Source organism: Typopeltis vanoorti, chromosome 23, assembly GCF_054136105.1.
Source record: "Typopeltis vanoorti isolate ZY-2024b chromosome 23, IOZ_Tvanoo_1.0, whole genome shotgun sequence".
NCBI classification, from domain to species: domain Eukaryota; kingdom Metazoa; phylum Arthropoda; class Arachnida; order Uropygi; family Thelyphonidae; genus Typopeltis; species Typopeltis vanoorti.
In genome coordinates, this window is record NC_143571.1 from 92,378,827 (window position 1) to 92,400,482 (window position 21,656).

The window sequence follows — 21,656 nt, forward strand, 5'->3', positions numbered from 1 at the left end:
CAAGTAGAGTAATGTGGGCAAATATGAGAATGGGGAACTGGACAATGAGACTTATTTGTGCCTATGGTCCCACAGAAGGTTCTACTAAGGTAGAAGTGGAGGAATTTTTTGACGCTTTAGAAAAAGCAACTGACACAATGAAAAAGGAAAAGTTGGTCCTTGTTTGGGGATCTAAATAGCAGAGTAGGAAATGATTGTGAGACATATAAAAATATTTTGGGAAAATTTGGAGAAAAGAGCAAAGCTAATAATAATGGCAAATATCTGTTGGATTTCTGCTCAGGACATGGACTGGTTATTACTAACACCATGTTCCAACATAAAAATGTGCACAAATTCACATGGAGAGAAGAGGCTAGGAATAAGAAAAGTCTCATTGACTATGTTATTGTTGATAGTGATGTTTTCTCCCTGGTGCAGGACACCAGAGTGTACAGAGGATTTGAAATTGGAAGCGATCACTATTTAGTCTTGAGCAGGATAAGATTGAATTTCATATTGAAAAGAATAACATATAAGAAAGTTTTAAAGCGAATAAAAGTTGAGCAGCTCTCAGATGTGAACTGTAGACTAAAATACAGAAATATTATTGAAAAGAAAATGAAAGAGTTTGAGAACAGGAATCAAACCTTGGAGATTCAGTGGCAAACTCTGAAGGAAACATTGATTGATTCTGCCAGAGAGGCATGTGGTGAGGTTGTGTGCAAGGATAAAAAAATCAGAACTCCCTGGTGGACACAGGAAGTTAAAGAGGCAGTGAAGGAAAAGAAGAAAGCATATCAAAGGTTCCTGGCAAATAAGTCAGCCTTTACTCTTACACAATACAGAGACAGATGTAAGAAAGCTAAACAGTGTGTAAAACTAGCTAAACAAAAGTCATGGGAGGACTTTGGCAAGAATATAGAAAATAAATATCAAGAAGGTGGCAAAATATTCTGGAGGTTGTTGAAGAAGCTTAGGAATGGAGGAATGAGTGCTGTAAAAGGAGTTAGAGATGATAAAGGTGACATGAAAACAGGAGAAAAAGATATCCTTGAAGTAATGAGTAATTACTTTGAAAAAGTGCTAAATGAAACAAGCAGTGATGACAGCATAGTGATAAAAAACACTGACCAGGCATGCAGTCAGGAATACATATCCATACTTGAAGTAGAAAAAGCCATCAAAGGCTTGAAATGTGGAAAGGCAGCTGGAGTAGATGATATTCGACCAGAAATGCTGAAGTATGGTCGTATAAAAGTCTTACAGTGGCTGCACTGCATAGTTCAGAAAGCCTGGACAGAGGGACGAATTCCCGATGATTGGAGTAGAGCTCTCATAGTACCCATATATAAAAAGGGAAATAAAACTGAATGTGAGAATTACAGAGGTATTTCCCTACTGAGTGTTCCTGGCAAGATCTATGCAAGTATACTTGAGAAACGGTTGAGAAGAATTGTGGATGAAAAGCTTGGTGAAGAACAAGCTGGATTCAGGCCAAACAGAGGCTGTCAGGATCAGATCTTCACTTTATGACAAATAGTCGAGAAAGCATGGGAATATAACAAAGATCTGTATTTAAGTTTTGTCGATTTGGAAAAGGCATATGACAAGGTGCCAAGAGAGAAGCTATTCAATACGCTGCAGTTATATGGTGTCAATGGGGCATTATATCAAGCAATACTTGGTCTTTATTTGAGTTGTAAGTCAGCAGTTAGAATTGAAGGAAGTACATGAAGATGGTTTAATATTAAATCTGGTGTGAGACAAGGATGTACATTATCCACTCTGTTATTCATTATCTATATGGATCACATTATGAAGTAAAGTGGTATTAAACCTGATATCAAAATTGGAGATGTTAATGTCAGCTCTTTGCTTTATGCGGATGATGTTATACTTCTAAATAAATCCGCTACAAGTCTGCAAGATTCTCTGACTAAATTGAATAGCTGTTGTATTAGATATGGTATGAAGGTCAGCAATACAAAGACAATGAAAATAGGCAGAATCATTGAAAATGTCAACTGTGTTGTGAATGGAGAACCTGTGGAACAAGTAAAACATTTCAGTTACGTAGGCACGATTTTTACTGAAGATGGTAAATTAAATATAGAAATAGACAACAGAATCAGGAAATCTGGTATGGTGGGAAGTCAATTGAATAAATTCATATGGAATAAGAGAGAAATTAGTCGGAACACTAAATTAGCTGTATACAAGACAGTGTTCAAACCAGTTTTAACTTATGGATCTGAAAGCTGGGTCAGAAGTAAAACACTTGACCAAAGACTAGAGACCGCAGATATGAGAGTCCTGAGAAAGATTATAGGCATGAACAGATGGCATCAATGGCAATATCATATTAAAAATGAGGATATTAGAAAAGAACTTGACATTGTCAGCATCCAGGAATGCGTTAGCAGAGCTAATCTCAGGTGGTATGGTCACTTAAATAGAATGGGAGAGGAAAGATTAGCAAAACAAGTGTTCTCTGCCAGGTTGGCAGGAAAACGACCCAGAGGAAGACCAAGATATAGGTGGATTGATACAGTACAAAGTGCCTTAGACGATAGAAATATAAGATCTGGTAATGTTGGATTCTTGACAAGTAACAGACTGATTTGGAGGAAAATTGTAGGTAGGAAGTTAGTAATGATGTAAATTTTTCATGTAGTACTGTCATATCCTGTACACCCCTTGAGGGTACATGACAGGAATTTGATGATGATGATAATTACCCTTCCTTTGTTCACTAATCCAAGTTGTTTATACATTTCTTCATCACCTCCTTCCACATTCCCAGGCTATAGCAACATCCAACTAAATATGTTTTCCTGTCAATCTCCACATTACACCACACTGCTTCATAACCATTACCATTATTTCCCCTTTCATGTCTATAAACTTAATTCCCCTGCTATCGTTAACAACACTCCCCCCACCCTTCCTGGACTTTCTATCCTCATGAAAAATACTCTACCCTTCCGTTTCTGTTCCCATTACAATATCAACTTCAGTCAACCATGTTTCACTTATTCCAATGATTTGGGGGCGAATAAACTCAATCACTGAAATCATTTCATCCCCATGATTTCTGATACTACTGGCATTTATAAACAAACACAACAGTCATTTTTAGGTCTATAGCCAGTCCTATTCAAGCCATATGTTGGTTATGATCTCCCCACTACACCTGCCAAATCAACTTTATCACTGCTTACCACATATACCTGCTCAGTCTCCACTTCTCCACTCACATTGGAATATACTCCATCTTGATACACACATTCACTGCCACTTTCAACATTCATTCACTCTATGCCATGTCTCCCTGTCCACCCAAGCTCCCCCCCCCTGTTCCTCTTGTATTTCCGTTCTCTCTTCCTCTCTCACACTACTACTGTTTCCATTTCCAAGCACTTCAGTACCATGCTCCTGATTTTTCTCATCTCTTCCTTCTGATCTCTGGCACGCCACTCATCATACACTGTACTTCTACACACTATACTTTCATCCAGCACACTCACTCCAAACCCATTTAAATGTATCTCATCACACCTGTATATATTATCAAATTTTGATTAATTTTTCTACTGTATGTTTGTAGCATATATATGTACTATAGGTTGACCAACCAACCTCTCATGTAAAAGCCAAACATAAAAAAAAATAAAAATAATAATATTAATAAAATAAAATAAATAAATAAATAATGGTAGTTTTTCTTTTACCCACTTTTTTTTAAATATGAGTATCAATATACTTGTATTCCATTCTATTGGTATTTATTCACTTATTATTATTATTATGTGTGACACTTCCAGTGAGTCCAAGGACTCATCATGGGAGGGTACACTACTCCAATTTGCTAATTACATCTCATCCTCTCCACTACAACTTAATTCTCCAGCCACAACACTACTACCATCAATGCCATCTATCACCGATCACAATCAACAACAGTATTTTTTGTCTCTAAATTGCATGTATGCGGTTTGTCTGTACGTGGGATGAAAAACCCAAGTTTCCAGAAGAAAAAATCCTGCTACCACCTTTAAACTCGCCTTCAGCTGAAAAAGCCCATATAAGGATTCCCCTCCTCGTGACAAGAATCGAACCCAGGTCTTTTCCAATCGAAGGGCACATTGTTCTACTATTCTTCCATTTGTGTTATGGCGGCTATATTTTGTTTAAAAATTTTAATAATCTCTGATGAAATTAGCAAATTTATACAGTTCAGAGTTTATCCTGTCTTCACCTGTTGATTTACTATTTTTTATTTTGTTTAGGGTTTCCTTTAATTTTATCATTGTTATTATATCATCAAAATGATTTTGCTAGTTGATATATTTTTTATGTTAGTATTATTTGTGCAAAGATCTATAAAATAATCTAAGAATTCTTTTAAACCTACTTCACAATTGATATTTATAGTTCCTTTTATTATTATTAAATTATTATTATTATTATTAAACAAGACCTCTTGGAGTCAAAGACTCATCTAGGAGGTCCTTTTATCTCACACACATCTCATCATACCTGGTCTTAAACACATTCAAACTCCTTGCAGACACCACACTCTCAGGCAAGGCATTCCAATCATTCACAACTCTGCACGAAAAAAAACCTGCCTCTCACTCCCCTACTCACACCCTCTTTATACAGTTTCCAGGGATGACCTCTGGTTCTCCCCTGATCTCCCACTATTCTCTGTAGAACTTCTCCACCATTGATCCCATAACAACCCCTTACCAACTTGTAGGTCTCTATCATATCTCCCCTCTTCCTTCTCTCCACTAGACTCTGCAAATTACATCTTTTCAATCTTTCCTCATACTCGACATTCCAGAGGTCAGAAACTACCTTAGTCAGTCGCCTTTGGACCCTTTCCAACATCTCTTCATCCTTCTGAAAACCAGGTGACCAAATCTGGGCACAATAGTCCATGTGTGGCCTAATCAAAGCCTTATACAATGGAACAAGAATCTCCCTACTTCTACACGTCAGTGTCCTCCTCATCATTCCCAGAAGTCTTTGTGTTGTCTTCACAATTTTGGCGATGTGTCCCCTAAATTTTAGATCCTTATCCACTATCACTCCCAGATCTCTTATTTCCTCTACTTCCAACAATATATTCTCACCAAGCATAAATTCTGCATCCCATCTTTGTTTTCCAAATTTTAAAACCTTACATTTTGCAACATTGAACTCACATCCCCATTTGCTTGCCCAATCACTCAATTTATTCAAGTCTTCTTGCAAGGCCACAACATCTTCACTACTCTTTATGGTTCGTCCCAACTTTGCATCATCTGCAAACAACTGAATATCTCCATCCAAATCTTCGCCAATATCATTAATATACAAGTTAAATAGTAATGGCCCTAAAACAGATCCCTGAGGCACTCCACTAGTGACTTTCCTTTTCCTGGATATTGCACCCCCATACACAACTTGTTGATACCTATCAGATAGCCAGTCTCCAATCCAATGCACTAATCTAATATCCAACCCCATCTTCTCTAGTTTGACTGTCAACTTATCATGAGGTACTCTATAGCAAATCCATGCTGTCCATCAAAGATTATACCATTGGTGTCAACCCAACTCTGGATCCTAGTTCTCACAAGCTTCTCCAACAACTTAACCACAACACCTGACACACAGATAGGCCTATAGTTTGATGCTTGAGTTCAATCACCTCCTTTATGAAGTGGCACAATCTTGCCCTCCTTCCACTCTTTAGGGACTTGACCAAGTGCAAGACTCGTATTAAAAAAATATGTCAAGGCAGGTGTCAACTCTCTGGCACATTCCTTCAGAATACGCGGTGATATATTATCAAGTCCCACAGCCTTATTTACATCTAGTTTACTCAACTCCCCAAACACCTCTTGCTCACTTACAGTCAGTCTCTCCTCCCCATCATCAACTGCTCTTAATCTCTCCATGAAGTCTCATTCACAAGATTGAAAGATCTTTATGAACTGCTCATTAAGTATCTCCACCACACATTCTGCAAGAGCTGTCTTTATACCATTTACTCCAATCAATGTCATCCTTCCATAATCATTCTTTCTTTTGCTGGCTACATATCGAAAGAACTCCCTAGGATTCTTTTTAGCTTCATTAGCTAACTGCTGTTCATACCTCTCTTTTGCTACTCTCACCAACCAAGTCACTCTCCTTACCTGGTCTTTGTAGAACTCATGAAATTGGTTACTTCCACTTCTCTTATGCTGCCTCCACAGTGCCCTTTTTCTCTGTATTGCATGCTTAATCTCTTTATTCATCCATCTCACACCTAACTTATTTAACCTTCTCACCCGTGGTATACATTTAGACATTGCATCCACTAAATATTTTTTGAAAATCCCCCAAGCTGCATTGATCTCTTTTCCAGCGAACTCCTCATTCTATGCTACACCTGCATGCTGTCTCCTGAGCTCTTCATAATCACCCCCCCTTGTAGTTCCACATATACCCTTTTTTCATAGGGGTCCTTGCACTGCTGGCAACCACCCAAGTAATCACCTCATGGTCACTTTCACCAATTGGTGGATGATTTGATACCTCATTGATAATTACATCCTCCGATGAGATGACCAAATCCAAGACCCTTAATCCTCTTGTGCGCTCTGTTACATACTGTCTGAGGTAGTTATCCCTCAAAAACTCAAGAAACTCATTTTCTTTACTTCCAGTTGCTATCTCTTCATTCCAGTCTATATTGCCATAATTAAAATCACCCATAATGATCACCCTTTTCTTATTTGCTTGGCTTATTTGACTATACATTTCACTATCACCACCATCCACATTACCAGGTCTATAGCAACATCCCACCAAGTACTTGATTCTATTCACCTCTATCTCACACCATACTGCCTCAAAACCACTGGCCCCATTTCCATCTTGCATATCTACCTTGTATGGACATAACTCTTTCTCTATCATCAATAGCACTCCCCCTCCCTTTTTACCCCTTCTATCCTCATGAAACACATCATACCTTTCCATCTCTATTCCTGTCAGGATGTCATCCTCATCTAACCATGTCTCACTTATTCAGACAATCTCTGGGTGCACAGACGCAATTAGTGCAACCATTTCATCCGCCTTGTTTCTTATACTTCTAGCATTGGTATACAAACACAACAACTCATTTCTGGATCTACAGCTAGTTCCACTGATACCACTCACTCGATGTGATCTCTCCATGCTGGACTGGGGCCATTTCCCTTTCTGCTTCTTCATTTTAGAACCCTTTGCAATTCCATCTGTTTCCTTTTGATCCCTGATCATCCCATTACTTTCCTGCCTACACATTCTCTCACCTCCTCTTGGAGCATCCACCTTTCTCACGCTGTGTATCCCTGTCCACCCTGAGCCTCCCCGTTTCCCTGCTCCTCTTGCACACACATTCTCTCATTTTCTATACTCATACCACTCACTTCCACATTCATTTCCACTCCTTCAATCTCTCCTGTCTTACTCTCCTGCTTTTCCACATCACTCCCCTCTCGATCTGATTCATTCTCTCTATTCACTTCTCTACCTTCCAGCAGCAGTCTCTCCAAGCGACTCACACCATAACCACTCAAATGCAGTCCATCGCCCCCATACAGCTCACTTCGTCCCTCAAACTCATTCCACACATTAACAAACTGTACTCCCATCTCCTCACACATTTCAGCCAGAATATCATTCATAATCCTTGCTCTCCACCTCATTTCACCACAATCATACCTAGGCAGCACACTGACCACCCTTCCTGTCACACTATTCTCCTTTATCTTTCCAAGCAGTCTCCTGACATTCATTTTGACATGCTCTTTGTTCTCTCTCAAATCATTCGTACCAATTAATGCAATTAACTCTTTTGCTCGTTCCCGCCTCATATTCAATGCCTCAATCACTCTACTCATTTTACTGCCTGGAAAACATACCTTGTGCATTTTATCCTCTAGCACACCTTTAATAATGGCGTCGCCATACAACGCCACTTGCTCATCTTTTGTTAACTCTTTCATGCCATCATGATTTATTTTAATAGTTTTGACCTGAATTCTCTTAATTTCATTCCGCATCCATTTCATTTCTTGCTTCATCCAATCCAATTCACCTTCTGAACCTCGCGACACATTCACTCTATCATTAAATCTTTCTAACTTTCTAACTCTCGACCCCCTCTTCTCACTTTCCCTCTCATTCATCCTTCTTTGTTTCCGTACTTTCGGTCCAACATACGTCCAACTTTCACTATCATTCTTCTCACTTTCACTCTCACATATCTTTCTTTGTTTCTGTACTTTCGGACTAACATGCGTCCAACTTTGGCTATCATTCTTCTCACTTTTACTGTCATTCATCTTTCTTTGGTTCAGTACTTTCGTTCCAACATGCGTCCAACTTTCGCCATCAGTCATTCTTTTTTCGCTATCATTCATTCTTTCGATTTTTTTTACTTGCGATTTCTGCACCACGCCATTTCTACTTTCATTCGTTCTCTCAATTTCGTTTCTTTCCGCCTCATTTTCGTCCCTTTTAACATCCGTTACGGTTGTCAAATCGCCCTTTTTCTTTTTTCCTGATTTTTTAACATTTTTTCGCCTGTCTTTCTCGCCATCCTTCTCTTTCAAACGTGCACTCGTGACACAATCAGTACTAGCACTTTCTGTCATCAACTTCATATTCGCATTCATCAATTCCTCGTTCAGGTCACATTTCGCACACACCCTTCTTCCATCCGCACTAAACATCCACAAATCATTTATGTAATCGAAGGAATACATATAACAGACCTCACACTTAACGAACTGACTGAAATCCAAATTAAAATCATGGAATGACTATGCCGCCGCCATTTTTTTTTTTTTTCTCTGCAGGTTACTAGGTCTAATATTAACGTTTTCGTATTTAGTTTAAGCAAGAAAAAACCCCCACACTAATAATATCGGTAGCGTACAACGTTTACAGCCGCTCTTACTTAAACAATTAGGCATATGAAAACAATTATGTTTTCATATGCCTTAGTATTTTATAGGCATTGGTTCTCATTTTGTATACAGTAGATTGCAGTTAATTAGGACACATTAGGACTAGAACATTTTGGTCCAGTTAAGTGACTGTCCCAATTATGTGAAGTTTCACATTAATAGTTAAAATGACTGAGCAACAGATCACTTAGTTAAATTAATTACAATAACAAAATATGTACATATTTAAATGTTCCTCATCAACAGAGAACTGTAGTCCTTCAATATAATCCTATTAAAACAAAATACACAATGCATTACAAAATATTTGATTTAGCATTAAACTACTGATGCACACTCCTCATCCAGTTATAATGAAGAAACTGATTTTGGGATGCTCCCTCTTTTCCATAGAGTGTCAATTTTTCTTGAAGTATATCTTGCTGTTGTATCACATACACAATTGTAGATTTTGGTTCTCTAGTTATCGATGACTGCTATTGGGTGAATGACCTTTAATTTGTTCTAGTAAGGCAATTTTTTTGGCATGACAAATCGTTACGTGGCATCATTGGTAAGGATCTAGAATTTTATAAAATTACCAAAGAACAGAGCCCCCTGAAATTCTGCACTTTCTGATTAGGCATTTGCTGAGCATGAAAGATGACATAAATGCACTCAATTAACAGTAGTTAGAAACTGTTCCACTTAGAAGGTAATATGCTGCTTAAGCTGAGTCGAGAGGAGTGATGAGCTGTTTATAACCTATGGTTTGGCACAATATGATCATTGCACTCCTTGTGCCAACAAACCTTAAACCACCTAACCATTTACAGACAATTACTTCAAAGGGATAATCTTGAGTGCTGCATCTCCTATCTCAAATTATTATTATTATTATCCAGGCCTCTATGGAGTCAAAAGACTCATCGTGGGAGGTCCTTCCTAAGAAACACAAAGTCTATCATACCTTAAACTCATTCACCGTTCTTGCTCTCACCACTCCATCAGGCAATGCATTCCATGGTTCAACCACACTGCATGCAAAGAAACCACTCCTCACCCTCTTGCTCATGGTTTCCTTTCGTATCTTCCAGGGATGGCCTCTTGTCATCAGTCCTTCCCGCTGATCAACCAAGTGAAAGAACTCCCCAGTGTCAACCCTGTAACCACCCTTCAACAGTTTAAAAGTCTCAATCATATCACCTCTCCTTCTTCTATCCACCAAACTCTGCAGTCCACATTCCCTCAGCCGATCCTCATAATTAACATTGTACAGTCCAGAAACCATCTTTGTTATCTGCCTTTGTACTCTTTCCACAGTAAATTTTTCCCTTTCAAATCCTGGGGACCAAATCTGAGAACAATAGTCTAAGTGTGGTCTAATCAGAATATTATACAATGGAATGATAACCCTTTTATCTCTGCAGGTCAGTATCCTTCTCAATATTGCAGCAATCCTCTGTGTTACATTCACCACCTTTGCAATATGTCCCCTAAATTTCAGGTTTCTATCAATCATCAAACCAAGATCTCTTGTCTCCCCTACTTCCTCCAGTATAACTCCTCCCATAGAGTATGCAGCGTCCCATTGATGTGTCCAAACCTCAAGACCTTACATTTTGCTGCATTAAACTGACACCCCTATTCATTTGCCCATCTATCTAGCTTATTCAAATCCTGTTGCAGGGCTACCACATCTGCACTATTACTTATAATCCTTCACAGCTTTGCATCATCCGCAAACAACTGAATATCCCCTTGCAATCCACTGACAATTTCACTGATATAAGGTTAAACAATATAGGTCCCAGTATTGAGCCCTGTGGGACCCCACTTGTAACCCTCTGCCTCATTGAAACTGCCCCACCATACACAACTCTTTGATACCTATCGGACAACCAGTCCTGAATCCAGTTGACCAATCTCACATCCAGACCCATGTGGCACCCTGTCAAATGCCTTTGCTAAGTCTAAGAAAATGGCAGTATATGCCTTTGATTCTTTAAATATACTTGTGACATTACGATCATAAAATATCTACACGTTTACACACGATTATTATTTAATTTGCCAAATATTTCAGGCTGAATATTACAGACCATCTTCAGTGGCTACATAGGAATAGTTTTAAAAAACAAGGTGGAATATGAACAATTCACCAATAGAACGAGCCACGTGATGTCATATCGCTAAGTATTAAAAGAGTAAACATTTTTTATCAGAATCATGATTAAATTAAAGATATTAATTCAGAAATTCATGTAATAATCTTAAATAACATTAGAATAATATAGGAAATTTAAAAAAAAAAAATGTATGTGTTATCCTGATTGAACTTTCCCAAATTTTTGATACAGATATACAGTCATTACAATTCAGGATTATTACATGAATTTCCGAATTAATATCTCTAATTTAATCATGACTCTGATTAAATTAAAGATATTTTATAATAGTATATACCTTACCCTCATCTAATGCTCTTGTAACTTTATTATGAAAGGCTAGCATATTGCTAAAACAAGAGCGTCCTTTCACAAATCCATGTTGATTCTCACAGATAACATTCCCCTCATCTGCCCGATGCTGTATACGGTGCCTCACTACTTTCTCCAAGATCTTAACAACTACTGATGACACACAAATTGGCCTATAATTAGACACTTCCAGTCTGCTTTATGCAATGGCACTATCTTACCTTCCTTCCATTCCATGGGCACCTTTCCCGCAGCCATGCTTTTATTGAAAAGCCAGGTCAAAGGGACTGTCAGTTCCCTAGCACATTCTCTCAAAACTTGTGGTGAAATACTATGCTATCCCACAGCTTTACTGACATCCAGAGTATTCAGTGTTTGAAACACACTCTCCTCCTGTACCTTTAAACCTCAAACCTGCCCTATCCCGTCTAGTATTAAAACTGACTCCTCCAGGATGAAATACTCCAATAAAGTGTTCATTGAACAATTCCACTATGTCCTCTGCATCAGTCACTCAATTACCATTTTTATCCCACAATATCATTCTTCCACAGTCATTTCTCCTCATACTGGCCACATAGCTAAAAAATTCCCTAGGATTTTTTTGGGATCTTAGGGCCAGTCTTTTCTCATATTCCAGTTTCACCTTCCTTACCATACTAGTCACTCTTCTGGCCTGTGTCTTATATTCTTCATGCATCCTCTCTCTCCACCTGTCTCCTTATATCTTTTCCATAGCCTCTTTTTCGCATGTAGCTCCTGTTTAATATTGTTTGTCATCCACTTTACTCCAAATTGTGTCCCCTATTTCACTCTGGTATACAACTTACTATTGCTGCTAACAAATATTCTTTCACAATTTCCCATGCCCTAATGATATCCCAGCCTTCCAATTCCTCCCTCCATGAAACTTCCACAAGTTGACGTCTTAGACTATTATAGTCACCTGCCTTATAATTCCACATATGTTCCCGTCTCTTTGATACTCCTGCATGTCTATTCATTTTCCAAGTCAAAACCATATGGTCACTATCTCCAACTGGTGGGAGAGAGATGCCATCTCAGTTATTATCAACTCTTCTGATGCTATACCAAATCAAAACTCTTGAACCTCTTGTTCCCTCTATTACATGTTGCCTAAGACATTTGTCCCTCAGGAATTCTAGAAATTCCATGCCCTTATTGCTACCTGCATCTTCCTCTCCCCAATTTATACTACTCTAGTTAAAATTTCCCATAACAATCATTCTTCTTGCACTTGCCAAACTCAACTGTCTAAACATCTCCTTATCCCCACCCTCTGTGCTCCTTGGTCTGTAGCAACACCGCACTAAATATCCTGTCTTGCCCACCTCTACCTCACACCATATGCTTTCAAAATCATTAGTGTCACTGCTTTCCAAAGTTTCCACTCTTAGAGGACATAGGTCATCACTTATCATAAGCAGTACTTTACCACCATGCTTTCCCTTCCTATCCTGCCGAAAAATGCTGTAAGTGAAGAAATCTCTGGCAGTGTTCTTGATTTGGTTTAGTTCTTTAAGATTTGTTTCATTTAACTGGATTCTATTCTATATAATTTTCTAGGTATGATACAAATTTCTCCAAGCTTTCTCTGTTCTTTCTGGTTTCTCTTTTGGCTATTGCTCTTTTTTTTTTTTTTTATATTCAGTTTCATCTTCTAACTTTTTTTTTTACTACTTAACCATCTTTTATTGGCTGGCTTTCTATCTTCAGTTATTGTTTTTATTTCACTGTCCCATATATATATATTTATTGTATTTTTTTATTTGTCCCTAGACTTTCATATGCTGTCAACATAATAATTAATTTCTTTCATATTATTCCATTCTTTCTTAATGTCTTCATTTTCTTGTATTTTTTCTAAATAGTTATTAATATTCAATTAGGAATATATGTCATACTTGAAATTTAAAAAAAAAAAAAAAAAAGCCATCACAAACTTAAAATGAGGAAAGGCAGCTGGTAGATATGCAACCAGAGAAATGCTCAGAAGATTTAAAAAAAAAAAAAAAAAAGTTTTACAGTGGGTTCACTGCATAATTTAGAAGGCCTGGTCTGAGGTTTGAATTCCTACATGATTGGTGTAGAGCTTTCATAGTACCCATTATAAAAAAAAAAAGGAAATAAAACTTAATGTGAGAATTATAGAGGGTTCCTGGTAAGCTTTATTCAAGTATACTTAAGAAAAATTGTGGAAGGGAAGTTTGGAGAAGAGCAGGTTGGGTTCAGGCCATATAGAGGGTGTCAGGATCAGAATTTCACTTTAAGACAAATAGTTGAGAAATCATGGGAATATAACATGATCTATATTTTAATTTTGTAGATCTTGAAAAGGCATAAAACAAGGTTCAAATGGAAAATCTTTTCAAACGCTATATATACAGGGTGTTCGGGATAAATTTGACATATTTATAATTAATTATATTTTTCCGTAAGTTACATGTATTAACACACACTTCTCTTCATTTAAAAGTTTAGACCCTTCTTCATTCATATACAAGATGTCAGAAAGGATGGATAGCTGGAACCCACCTGAATCATGGAAGAGAATAACTTGTATCATGATGATTCGTGCCCGCCATCAAAATAAGGATATTACGACTGCTGCCCAATGCTCCCTGAATACAGTAAAAACAATCAGGCATGAACTAGAGACTTGCAATGGTGACTACGAGGATGTAGCAAGAAGAAAGATCCCTAGCAGACGATCTGATTGCGTTCGTACAGCAGAATTCCTCGCAAATCTGCAGGAACAGGTGTTGAAGAACCCTGGCATTGGAATTCGGGCTTTGTTCGTGGAGTTGCTAACTGTAGTCAAGCCCTGGATAACAAGGGTAGCCAATGGTAGGCCGTATGTATGGCAGCAGGATTCGGTCCCTTGCCACACCTCTGGGAAAAGTCAAAAATGGTTGTCTGAAAATTTCTACGACTTCACCAGTCCAAATGTTTGGCCTCCAAACTCCCCAGACCTTAACCCCATGGATTATTTTGTATGGGGCGCAGTTGAAAAAGACACCAATCGCACTTCCAGTAATACAAAAGCCCAGTTAATGGATAAAATTAAAACAGTTTTTGCGGCCCTTCCCAGGGAGACTGTAACATCAGCTTGTTCGAGGTTCCGAAGCAGAATTGAAGCTGTGATCGATGCTAATGGTGGTTATTTTGAGTAAATCTTGTTGATAGTATTGTAATTAACTCTGCCTGTAATGTTTTTTTGTCAATTCATTAAATTTAATAGATACAAAGAAGATTTTCTTTTTCCTTACGAAACTGTCAAATTTATCCCGAACACCCTGTATATGGTGTAAATGGGGCATTATATCAGGCAATATATATTTGAGTTGTAATTGAGCAGTTAGAATTGAAGGAGGTACAAGAAGATGGTTTGATGTCAAATCAGGTGTGAGACAAGGATGCATATTATCTCCAATGTTATTAGTTATCTCTATGGGAACCGGATATCAACATCTCAGCTCTTAATTTATGTGGTTGTTATACTCAATTCACTACAAATCTGCAAGATTCCCTGATTAAACTAATTAATTGCTGCAATAAATAAATCATGAAAATCAGCAATAAAAAGACAAAGACAATGAAAATGACAGAAACAGTGAAAACATCAACTTCATTCTGAATGGAAGACCTACAGAACAAGTAAAACATTTCAGCCATTTTGGCACAGTTTTTAGTGAAGATGGCAAAGTGAGTATGGCAATAGACAACAGAATTAGCAAATCTTGTATGGTAGGAAATCAACTGAATAAATTTATACAGAATAAGAGAGAAATTTGTCAAAACATTAAACTAGCTGTATATAAGACAGTTTTCAAACCAGTTTTAACTTATGGGTCCGAGAACTTGGTTAAAATAAAACAGTTGATCAAAGAATGGAGACCACAGATATGAGAATTATGATAATGATTTTTTTGGGGGTGGGGAGGGATGAAGAAATGGCATTTAAGGCAATATCATGTTACAAATTGGGATATTTGGAAAGACTGACATTCTTTTTCAGGAATGTGTTAGCTGAGCTAATCTCAGGTGATATGGTCACTTAAACCAAATGGTAGATGAAAGATTAGCAAAACAAACATTTTTTTCAAAGAGGGCACGAGGAAGACCCAGAGGAAGACCCAAGATTTATGTAGGTTGATACAGTAAGAAGTATCTTAGAAGTTGAAAATATAAGATATACCATATATACTTGAATATAACTTGCCCTGGCATATATCTCACACCCCTGATTTTACTTTACGAAAAAAGAAATTGAAAAGTTTCACATATACCTTGCACATGAAAAAAATTTAAAGCTTTAAGAAATAGATAGTGAATATTGTTATGGCAGTTTCGGTTTCAATTCAACAATCTTCGACTTGCCTTGGTCATTAAGTCACATGATCTTTTGTTAATACTATACTTAATCACTGTCCAGAAGTAGTGATCGTGAATAATAGATTCTTGGTAAGTCATACCTATTTTCTTTCTTTCTTTTTCTTTTTTTTTTTTTTAATTATGGTGATCTTATGATTTCAAAATGATAAAATGACAAACAATAATGAAACTGTTTGTTTTAATTAATTACAGAAGCATTGTTGCTAAAGATTTAAATATATCACATGATGAAGGTGAACGGCTGATGGCGTAAATAACATTGATAATTAAAATTTAAATGCGTTCATTTTATGAATAATGTGAGCAGTTATAAATTATAATGAATACTGAGAATGTAATTGTAAACATCAATTAAATTTTTCCTGAAAATCTTTAGTTTCCAAAAATCCCCACATATATCTCGCACCACGAATTTTTTAACTTTAATTTTTGTGAGTAATATTCAAGTAATATGGTAGTGACATTGGTTCCCTGTGTAGCAGATTAATTCGGAGGAAAATTATGGATAGGAAGTTAGTAATGGCATAACCTTTTCATGTAGCTCTATTATAATATCCTGTACATCTCCTCAGGGTGCATATTAGGAATTTTATGATTTTGATGATTATGGGATATTGTACAGGCAGTAGATAATGATAAAACAAAAGGCCACATGGAAGCTGTAAGGTTGTTGCAATCAATAAGTAGATTTTGAGATGGTGAATGACAGGGAATGAGTTTATATTGTTCCTAATAAATGCATCAAAGTTGAACAAGTTTAAGGTGATGTATAATAGTTGTAGAAATGGATATGTTACCCCATGAAAACTCCATGAAGGTCTGGAAGTAATAATCTGAAGCATATTCCCTTTCATTATTGTATATTTAGGAGAGCTACCACTCAGGATTTCTTCGTAAGAGCACAGATTACAACTGTGGGGAAAACACAAAGTGCTACATTGCTTTGCTATAGAAACTGTTCAGATTATAACTGAGAATGAACTGTTGTCCCATCATGGCACCCTATTGGTGCTGGTTAAAAGCAGTTAATTTTAGAGAAGTTAGGCTTAGAATGACTATCTCCTAGAACTTGGGCAAATTAATACAGACATACCTGTTAGGGTGGGGCAGTCATAGCTGATGTTGGTTCCAAAAATAGTCTCTCAGATCTATAACAACTCTTGTATAGTTTAGAGACTAATTTGATAATCATCATAAGCTATGAAACACTCTCCTAATCTCTACAAGTATGGCCGCATTAATTTGCCAAAGATCCAGGAGATTTTCATTTCTAAGACATTTATCTTGACTTCTATGAATTAAATTTATTTTTAATCTGACCCCTAGAGAGTTCCTTGATTAGCATTAGTTCCTACTCAGTTACAGTTTTATGTTGCTATAGAAATAATTCATTAACTATTATGTTGGAGGTTTAATGGATTTTTTACAACACTCAAAAAGAATTAAAATAGAATTTAATACTTCCTATATTTCGTCCTAGTCACTAGGACATCTACAGGGATTACAAAAACAATTAATGTAACATGCACACAAAAACGTACAGTACTAAGCCCAACCACGTGGGTGACACTAAAGTCCTATCTAGGTGGAGTGCCCTCTAAGGGTGGTAGTAGGTAGCCTGGAATGTAAGGTGGGACCTCTGGTGATGAGTATTTCCCAAATCTTCGGAACCTTAATGCAACCGTATTTATTAAGATTTGGTTGGTTTCTGAAAGCTGCTGCTGCTTCTAAGAAAAGAGCCCACAATTTTTGTTCCAGTGGAACCGCCCTCACTACTGAGCTTAACCACATACACAGAACTTTCCTCTCCAATGGCTACAACGAACACAGTATCAAAAAATAATCAATTCCTCCCCCATTCCCCATCCCTCTCGTCAACAAGATTCTAAAAAATGCCATCACCATACCCTACATCCGTGGTACTTTGGAAAAAATAGCCAAGATACTAAAAAAGTATAACCTACACACAGCATATAAGCCCTACTGCAAACTTGCTACCCTTATCCGTTCTACGAAAGATCAGCTCCCTCCTCTCTCTCTCTCTGCCTGGAGTTTACAAAGTACCCTGTTCCTGTAAGCTTGCATACTTTGAACAGACAGGCAGATCAGCATCCATCCGCCTGGAGGAACACAAGTCGTACATCGTTAAACACAACTATGGCCATTCAGGCTTGGCTGACCATGTTTGGGACACCACCCACAGAGTATCATGGAAGAAAACCACCATGCTCCACCACAGCAAATTCAAGAAAGAGAGGCTTTTCTTAGAAGCAGCAACAGCTCTCAGAAACCAACCAAATCTTAATAAATACGGTTGCATTAAGCTTCCGAAGATTTGGGAAACACTCATCACCAGAGGTCCCACCTTACATTCCAGGCTACCTACTACCGCCCTTAAAGGGCGCTCCACCTAGATAGGACTTTAGTGTCACCCACGTGGTTGGGCTTAGTATTGTAAGTTTTTGTATGCATGTTACATTAATTGTTTTTGTAATCCCTGTAGATGTCCTAGTGACTAGGACGAAATATAGGAAGTATTAAATTCTATTTTAATTCTTTTTGAGTGTTGTAAAAAATCCATTAAACCTCCAACATAATGTCCTCACAGCACTTAAGCCTCTACACAAGAATTCATTAACTACTGTGTGTTTTGCTATGACTGTGACTTGTGCTCTGAAGATTCTGGTTAGAAATTCATTTAAGTATTAGCTCAATAAATTATTTTCTCTTGATGTTATACTGTGAAGCACTTTTATGAATAAACATCAACACTAAGCCCATCTATATGTGACTGCCAGTTGGTTCTTAGTCCTTCAAATATACTTAAATTATATAAATAGCATGTGCTGGCTATTAGAAACTTCACTTTTATAGTGAAAAATTTCATTTTGATGTTTAGAAAATAAGAATTTCTTATCATTTCTAAACTAAAATACTTCATTTTCTAGTTTCAGCATCTTGTAAAAATTGAGTTAATTAATGATAAGTGTGTAATAAATTTTACTTCTGATACCTTTTTTAAAAAATAAAAAAATTTATTTATAGGACTAAGTTTTTATTTTCGTGTAAATGGAATTCCCTTCTTTGCAAAGGGATCAAACTGGATTCCAGCTGATAGCTTTCCTGAACGTGTAACCGAAAAATATCTTAGAAATCTTTTATATTCAGCCAAACAAGCTCATATGAATATTCTGCGTGTTTGGGGAGGTGGTATGTATGAACTTGATGAATTTTATAACTTAGCAGATGAAATGGGAATTTTAATCTGGCAAGACATGATGTTTGCTGTAGCCTTATATCCAGTGAATGATGAGTTTCTAAGCATAGTTTCAGAAGAAACAGAACAGCAGGTAAGTAATGTTAGAAAAATTAATTATTCATTGTTTCCAATATTATCACAAATTTAATGCAAGCGAACAAGGAAAAAAATTCTGAAATTTCAATCTATTAGAGATTGTTAGATGGACGGTACTGCAAATTTTGAACTTTTAGTATAAGTATTTAGTATTTAGTGTTGTCTTTTTAAGAACTGTTACAAAAATCTATATTACCAAGTATATATATTTGAAAGTATGTACTCATATCCCTTTTAATTGGGAAATAATGGGTTTGATTCCTGTCAAAGACACGAAGCATCTTTACAAGGGTGTTTTAACTTAAGGTTGAGTTACCTAGTTTCATATTAAATGCAGAACTTTTGACTCCTGAAAACTCATATTTTTCACTCTGAAAAACAGCAGACTAGCCAAAAAACATGTACAAATACTAGCATTAATTAGGCTTATATGAAGTTAATTTAAGTGACTGTGACAATCATAAGTGTAACATTATTAAGGGAAAGAGTGATATGTATATTTTGATTCATTATATCAGGCCGACTTCATTCTATACGAGGGCCAATATATAATGAGTGGTAGCATAACAGGCTGCACACTTTTAGACAGAACTTAAAAAAAAAAAATTGCATTTTTTCAAGGTGATAATTATATGTATTGAATTACTATATTTGTTAAATCATTTCACTATTGGGAGAACAATATAAAATACTTGATTGATTTAAATAAGTTGTTAAATTAAATTTAATTACATATTTCTGTTTTTTTTTACATGTAACACAACTTAAAGAACACTGTGGGTGTTCATGTGTGGCAACAAGTTCATCAAAGTTGATTTTCAACGATGATGACGATATTCATAACAAATCCTGAAGGTGGTCATCAGTCAATCGGCTTCTTTGTGACAATTTAACCACCCTCATAGTTGAGAAAGTGCATTCACATATGTATGTGCTTCCAAACATAAATGCAATTCTCAAGCTGAAATCACTCAATGCAGGATATTTTCCCCTTGGTATCAATTTCCAAAAGTCAATGCTTATCTCTGCCCTTGACTAGAAAAAGGGGTCACTTTGAAGGTCACACAACTCCAATTGAATAGTGTCATCATGCTGCTCTGAAATGTCATATTTCATTGGGTTATTAAATAATGTCAGTTGTGGCTGTCAACTCCTCCATGAACTGCCTGCAGGAAGGGAAATTTTCTCGTACCAAGTTTTCTCTGACTAAGGTAAATTTAAAAACCTTCAGTCGACTTATGAACCCATCTGGGTGTCCAACTAAATCTGAGATTGTTTGGTTACGTTCCTGTAACTTCACGTTGAGTTCATTCATGTTGTGTGTGATGTCTGTTAGAAAGGTGAGTAAGCTGTTAAAATGAGGATCACATAGTTTTGTGATTAATTCTTTGCTTGTCTTCTCGTGTTCCTCTAAAAACTGTTTCATACAGTTCCCTCTGCTTAGTCAACTTACTTTGTGTACAACACTAAATCGTCACATTCTGCCTCCATTTCTGTTAGAAAAGAAAGAAACTTTCAGGTGTGTCAAGGCCCGATTTCCGCACTTAATTAGATTCACACACTTCATTACAGTTTTCATAACATCCTCTATCTCCAGAATTTTACCACACAGAGCCTCCTGATGTATAATGCAGTGCAATACAGGGCAATTGATTCCAGTCTTCCTTAGTAAGCCAACTAAGCCTGTTTGAGTACCACACATTGATTTGGCACCATCTGTCACAATAGCTGTGAAATTGTTGATATCACTAGTACCATTTACAACCTTCATAACTGCATCATACATGTCTTGACCTTTGGCTGTGTTATGCAATGACTCTAAGGCTAGTAGCTTTTCATTAATAACAAAATCTTTGGAAACAGTCCGAATGAAATTAGAAGTTAAGTTGTACCTGTTATGTCAGTCGATTCATCCAGAGCCATTGAGAAGTAAGCTGAATCTGTAATAACATTTTTTAATTTATTTAATATGTAAGAACCTATTTCCTCGACTCTTTTTGTTGCATTTTGTTTTGATAGTGGGACGCTTTCAAACTCACTGGCAATTTTATCTTTCCCAAATGCACTTGCCATTTTCACAGAACAGTGTTTTACAAATTCACCATCAGATAATGATTTTTTTTGCTTTTGCTATCTCTGCGCTTACAACAAATGATGCCAAGAGTGAGCTTTTTTGTATTGATGTTGGTTTAGTAAAAATAGATTTCTGAGCACTAACCTTTTCTCTTCAAATTACGTACAATTTTAGTACATACTTGTCCAACATGTTCTTGATATTTAGTGGCATGGTGCTGTATGTAGTGGTGTTTGAGGTTATATTCCTTGAGCACAGACAATACTTGCAAACATACAAAGCACTGTGGTTTGTTGTCGTTATTGTTTATAAACAGAAATTCATTTTTCCATTTCTCCTGAAATGACCTGCTTTCTTCACAGATCTACGTT

General features: G+C 36.8%; 1 protein-coding gene across 1 annotated transcript in view; it reads left to right on the forward strand.

The window, feature by feature from the left end:
* beta-Man (beta-mannosidase) overlaps positions 1-21,656 on the forward strand; it is a 386,558-nt gene that overhangs the window by 186,956 nt on the left and 177,946 nt on the right. Inside the window, exon 8 of the mRNA XM_090413087.1 lies at positions 18,902-19,206. Within this exon, the coding sequence (XP_090269213.1) occupies positions 18,902-19,206 (305 nt within the window). The remainder of the gene's footprint in view (positions 1-18,901; positions 19,207-21,656) is intronic.